At 36.8% G+C, this 7,012-nt stretch overlaps 1 protein-coding gene across 3 annotated transcripts in view; it reads right to left on the bottom strand.

Moving 5' to 3' along the window:
* Positions 1-5,067: 5,067 nt before the first annotated feature.
* AKAP7 (A-kinase anchoring protein 7) overlaps positions 5,068-7,012 on the bottom strand; it is a 306,535-nt gene continuing 304,590 nt past the window's right edge. The window contains exon 8 of one of the 3 annotated variants that reach the window (XM_088443056.1): positions 5,068-5,731. In XM_088443056.1, the coding sequence (XP_088299182.1) occupies positions 5,532-5,731 (200 nt within the window). In that variant the 3' untranslated portion in view covers positions 5,068-5,531. The other 2 variants (XM_088443057.1, XR_015869430.1) reach the window with 2 other exon arrangements.

The raw sequence follows: 7,012 nt of genomic DNA, 5'->3' as shown, positions 1-7,012 counted from the left end.
AATAATTGTCTGTTAGTATATGTGTGATTTAGCCCCACAACATCAATGTTGATCAATTTTTATTGATTTTCATACATTTTAAATCTATTAAAATCGACAGTGCTCCAGCCACTTGTATGATTATGGGTTTGCTGCTCTGGATATGGCAGACTTTACAACATTATACCGCTCTGCCAATAGGGGCTTACAGCAGTAGCTGGGTACCCCACTGCTCCAAATAGTACAATTTGTATATAGATCACACAGTGAACTACTGGAGAACAGAATGTACCATACTCTATACGGGATTGGGAGCTGATTAATGACCTATCACCGCCGCTGGGACACCAATATTGACCTGGGCACTTCTCCGCAGTGAAGTTGCAGAGGTCATTCCGCGTACCGATGTAAAGTGACGGACACAAACAGATACAAAAGGTACAACCCAAATAACATCAAGGATTGAGTAAGGAACTTTTGCCCTTATTTTGGAGTTATTATCCCTAATTCATACCAAGTTTATCTACCTTCTAACTGTTCAATTATTTATGAACCTACTGCCAATCTGAACATTTGGATATTTAAAGTGATATTCATTTTTCTATCACTTCCAGATAATATAGAAAGTGTGCATGCTGTTAATCCAGTAGCAACAACATTGTTATAAATGCTTTTTTTATAAATGCTTTTTAGTGTTACTTTTTAGTTCACAATTATGTTTGTTTTATATACAATGTTATTTATATGCAATCATAGCCTCTGTTTCACTTATAAGGAGCAGACCTCTGACTAATTCATTTTATACTGAGTGCAGTGACACCCTGTTTTTGTCTGTTGTTACTAATTTGAGATTTTAGGACTTGATTCCCTGCACTTGCGGCACAATAGACTACATTAATTTTTAAGTCTCAATTAACTATTTATTCACAGAGAGTGTTTCTAATAGTGAGTTTGCCTTTCTGGAGAGGAATAATGGTGGATGGCTAAATGATGAGTACAGTAGGACATGTAAATGTGTTACATGACAAGTAAAGAAATGGGACCATACACTTGAACACATCTCTAGATTTGCTTCTAGAGAGAGACTGATCTTTTGTAGTTCCTGCTGCCATGGCGTGTTGTCATTAACATCAGCATCTATCTGCCCATTTTATATTGGCTGTTTGTGTATTGACTCCTCCAGCTGGTAGTACTTAACTCAGAGGTTATGTCATGTGGAGATGTGGTTGTTTATGTGAATGTCTTATTTGTCAGCTCTGCTCGCAACTTTGGAGTTTGCAAACATAAATAGACTCTTGACTGCCTTGGGGCTGCTTGTGAGTTGATCGTGGTTCTGTAAATGAATAGCTCTGGGCACTTTACCCGGGGGAACAGACCACGTGAGTAAGCCAGCGGCTAACTGAAGGTTAGGATTATAAAGGTCATTTACAAAGCTGCAAAACTATGGGCCAGCACCACAAATGTCGTTTAGTGACACTGCATTAATTTTTTCCCACATGTTTCTGAATACATGGGTTTAGACACGGTCTACTGTGTTTAACTGACAAATGCTGTAGTGAAAAATTCTGATTGAACAAAATAAAAAACGATCTATGGTATTTCATGCTGAACTAATGCAAATGAGAGGGAGATTTAAATGAGTTTCAAGGAGTGGAGATTGCATATCTAGGGTCACATGTCCACTTTAATGTACAGTATACCCATACAGCTTCTTATTCCCCAGCAATACCATATACCTGGGGCCAAATGTAATAGGGTGAGGGTTTAGAAAATATGAGAGTTTTCTCACACTTTTTAAGCTCGGCCAATGTAATAGAGTCTGAGAACATGGAAACTTGCATGTTTTTCAGACTAAAAAATGTCTCACGATTTAAACTCTCATCTAGATATTTTCCCATTTGGAAGATACAATTTGTCCAGTGCAATAGTGTGAGAGTTTACTACTAAACTCTCACCCTATTACATTTGGCCTCACACCTTTCTGTACACAACAACCATTAACAAAATATACATATGACAGGTAATACAGTACTGTTGTCTAGTTAAGTATTGTTAAGCCATTAAAAACTTGCTTTTTAGTTTATTTGGGAGAAATATTATATACATTGTAGTGATTCAATCAGTTCTAGAATACATAATTTATCAACTTATTTTTACATGTAAGATAGGCAAATCCTAATGTTTGCAGCACAGAGACATGTGACAATAGATCAAAGGCATTTTTTTCTACCAATCAGAAGCAGTTTTTCTTGAATGGGGCTTCTTTTAACCAATGGATCATGGGCCTAAATCAGAGACGGACGCTAATGCGATCGCAACTGCGTATTCGTACGCAATGCAGTTGTGAAAATATGTAAATGTCAGCAAAGATAACCTTAGTGTAAAGACGCCCACTGCTGCCTTCTCACCCGCGTGCGACTACGCTTATCTACGTAAATATTGGTAACATCAAAATACATTGGCGGCCATCTTACCCTTGCGCAGGTCTGACCTGCTGCAGCCATGGAAGCTTTTCTGACACACAGAGCTGCATAGGCAATCGCAGTGGCTAATTTATGCACGCCCATGTAACGGCGTTTAAATGGACAGACACACCTGCGTTTTTGTGACCACTCCCCATTACCACCCCCAAACGCTGGCAGTCTGTCACTCACTTGGAGATGGATTCCTGTATGTCTGCCTGATCGCAATGCAATCGCAGTGCACGTGCAGTGCAATGCATACGTATGTGCAATGGCAAACAATTGCTCAATCTGCGATTACCGTCCATCTAAGCAGCAGCTAAGCAGTTACTGACACCATACACTAAGGGGTCTATTAAACAATAGTAACGATGTTGCCCAGAATATTATCGGGCAACATGGTCACAATTTTTTTTATCATTTATCAGTATTTATGGAAGCTATTCAGCAATATTTTGAGCAGGGCCAGATGTTGCGGTAACACTCTGTCCCTGCTTTGTTACAAAAGGCATTGTTTTCAGTTTCTAAAAACATTACAGTCACTGTCACTGCTTTGAGGTGACCGCAGAGAGGTAAGTGCATCTCCAGTCTGTCCAAAGTGATATACATGTATACAGGCTAATATAAAGTCTGTATACATATGTCAATCAATTTTGGTAGGTTTAACAGGCTCTATAGTGCAAAGCAGGGACGGAGACTGGGCGGTGTTACACAATGCTGCAGGGACTTATGTGAAAATTTCCCTCTGTCCCTGCAGGTTTTGGGGAAATTAATGTATTTTCTTCATATAATGCCATTCTCAGATGGCGTTATATAAAGGAATAATTTTTTGAGTAATGTAACGCTTTTTGCTTTGCTGAATAGCAAAAAGCGTTAAAGCACTGTAGAGATCAATGGCTGATCCCTACAGTGCGGTACTCTGCCAGATGGGAATTAATGGAGAAGATAATTGCGTTATCTTCTCCATTATCCCATAGTTGAGTAGGGGATTTACATAAAAAATGCGGAAATTATGATTCCCGCATTTTGTATGTATAAAAATCATTGCTGAATAGATCCCTAAGACATTTTTTAAGCAGTCAGTGAGAAAAAAATAAATAGAAAGATGCAATTACGTAATAAAAGGGGCCATTATTTGTTAGTAAAAGAATAACAGGGCACTATTTTTCACTGTAATATGTACAGGTACATTATTTGCTATAGTTCCCTGATACCACAAGACAGAGGTACCAGAGGAGACTAATTATACTTGTCATCCCTACAGTAGGTGTGGGGTCCAAATGTTTATTTGTACCCCTCCTAGAGGACCAAGACCAATGCTAAGTAGCGTGACATATTTGCCATATTTGTGAAAGTGTGAGGTTTTTTTTCAGAAACATATTTTACATTTTTAACATACTGTAGGGTGACAGGCAATATAGCAGTTTAAGCTATCTCGCCTGCTAATGACACTTCTTTTCTGGCGGGTTTCCTGCAGTTTGTGAAACCGTAATTGAATGTATTTGTCTGTCTGTATTGCATGTAAAAACTACAATTGCAATTAGTAGCGTGTTAGGTTTCAAAATGTTCTGATTTTCCAATGAGTTGTTTTAGTAAATCTGGGATTTGTAACCTGACCAGAATGTGCTGAAAAGAGGCTATTTAAGCTTCACATATGTACCCACTGGAATTTTTATGGGCGTTTAATTATTAAATGAGAAACAAGCTAGTCTTTTTTTAGAATGCACCTTACGCTGGTAAATGGTGGTAAAAGGGTGCCAGCCGTAAATGAGAGCCTTCTCCAAAAGAGGGGTTGCTCTCTTTTGCGAGGTGCCTAGCCATGTCCCAAATTAGTAATCTGTTGGGATGTACAATATTCCATAGGCTGATTGCAATTATATCAATGCACTTCTCCTCTTATTGCATTTTTTAAAGGGTTTTATCCAAATACGTAAATGAGCCAATTAAATTTTGCTACAACACAGTTATATGGACTAATAAACACTGGAGGACAATGCCCTTTCTAATAATAACATGCTGCCATTTTAGAGGTCGTAATCACTTTTGGGACTAACTTGCTATGCTTTGAAGGATGCCAGAATGGTAACATTGTGCTTTTTTACTGGTAAAAAAACATGTTCTGAGAGGACATATTTTCAAGTAACAGTTTTAAAAGTATGTACATTAAACTATGTGACATACAGTACAAAGCAGTTGTCAGAGATGTTATAATAGAATTAAGTCTCTGTATAAACATTATACATAACGACAGCTTCTGTTGCTGGAAGGTGCGCACAGAGTTATGCAGTAGGACATGAGAATAATCAAATGACTTAAACAGCAATAAAAAAAAGAGAAGGAAAAATATTTTCTCACTTTTAGTTGTCTAAGCTGTCAAATGATACTCATAATCATTAAACCAGGACTCACTAAACAAGTGCTTATGGAGTTGACTCACAATGTTATATAATAATATGTTTAGTGGAATTCAACTTTGAAATATATATTTTTTTGACAAGGAAAATGTTTGCAATATACTGCAGATACGGGAAACAAGATTCAAGATATATTAGATTATGAGATAAGCTATTATTACAAATACATTATAGCAATGGATATACTCTCTAGCATAAACACATTTGTCACAAAAACATCATACTGTATTACATCTAGACCCAAATTATTTCAATTGTATCAAAATATAACCTTATTTTCCAAGTCACGCCCTCAGCTGCAGCTCCAGCAACAATATGAACCAACAGTTTCACAAGAAACAGGTGGATGGGCAGGTACCATTGTGGGTAAGGGTGTAATGATTAGCATTTATTTATCATGCATTTGCAAACCATCACAACATGACAGAGTGTGTTAAGTTGGGACATTACTCTGCTCAATAACATGTGGAAATGTGGCATACAGTAATTGCAACCCGTCTGAATTATAATATTAAGTAATTTCTTTAAGAAAGGTTGTATTTGGTCCAGAATTGTGAGTAGATTTATGTAAAAATAGTTTAAACACACTTTTTCCAGCATGAGGTGTGGTTCAGAATAGTTAGTATACCAATATAATGATGCTAATGTCTTTCCTGCTGCTACAAAGCCCATAATATTATGTCAATAATTTTGCCTCAGAAGCCAACACCTGCCTGTTGTTTTCTGTAATCAGTCTATTACCAAACACCTCCTTGTATATATTTGCACGTGTCTCTGGAAGTGCCAGCAAATTCTTTATATCCTTCATTTTGTCCAACAGAGGTTTCAACTCTCTTTGCAAAGCAGTCTGTGTGATGGCAGCTGTGCATTTCTTTCCTGAAGGAAAGGATATCATTATTACACTGGACACATAGGAAATGCCTGTGAGAAAATGAGCTTCATATCAGTAAAATCAAATATACACACACTACGATTTTGGCCACACATTTGTATTGAAAAAATATATAATTTCCATGAATAACGTCATTGAGAAAAGACTGCATAGTGTCACAATACATTAGAGAAACCAGTACATTAATACATTGGGAATATATTTTGTCTGAGGAAAATCCAGCATTGACATTAGCATAGCTTTTGAAAGGTTGCCATTGCATTAGCAGTGACCTAGTAAGAAGCCTCTCTTTGAAGAGACAAAGTCATGCATCTTCATTAAACAACAAGGATGACGTGGCTCCATCATCCAGTAAGGCCTCTTGGCTGGCCATTCATTGCCACTTAACAAGGCATAGACAATAGGCTCCCATTCTTCTTCAACTACACAATCAATTCATTGTCGTTCACCTCATGGGAATCTTGCCATTTCCCTTTTGGTTTGGCTCTTCTGCAAAGCAAACACATTTATCAAAAAATATCACTGATTGTATTCATCTCTGTAAATGTTGCCATAGGAATATTGTCCTCACGTTCCTACGTAAAATGCACCTGAGTAACAATTTAGGCGTCTCTTGATGCAACTGTCCATTTTGAGATTACATTTATATTTTTAAGCAGATACTGTAATCATTTAATGTTATTTTCATTTTTCTCATTATTGCCAGGCTCCACTGAGATCCCATCAGTCTGTCTGGTTTTGGCCTGTGTTTCCTCTATATACTGCTGTACAGCCTTCAGAACTGCATTTTCCACCAGCCTTTTGCTTAAGCTCACCAGCTCCGCATCATCTGGTTCTCTTCCATTCTTATGACCTAGACACCACAACAAAAAAGGAAATTGCTAATAAGTTACTTACTTCAAAATACGATAGAAACAAAAGACTAGAAACACATCTTACTTTTTATACATAGTGTCATTTTGTATAGGCAAGATTTGGATGCTACAAGCGCTGTTAGATATAAATTTTTTGTAGGATTTATGAACATTTGAAATACATTGTACAGTTTCAAAAAAACCAAATATTTGTTTATATTTAGAAAGTGTCAAATTCTAGGTAGGGTTTGAGATACTGTAGTTTTCTATAGTGCATACAGATTATATATATATATATATATATATATATATATATATTGTGCAAATATTGCTTAACACAAATACTTATAATCACAAATATACACTAAAAAACACTATAACATTTTAATATTCAATACCCCTTCAAAACAA

This window comes from Taudactylus pleione, unplaced genomic scaffold, assembly GCF_031769625.1.
Source record: "Taudactylus pleione unplaced genomic scaffold, aTauple2 ptg000326l, whole genome shotgun sequence".
Lineage (NCBI taxonomy): Eukaryota > Metazoa > Chordata > Amphibia > Anura > Myobatrachidae > Taudactylus > Taudactylus pleione.
The sequence above is the reverse complement of the archived record's forward strand: the minus strand, read 5'-3'. Positions and strand labels throughout refer to the sequence as shown.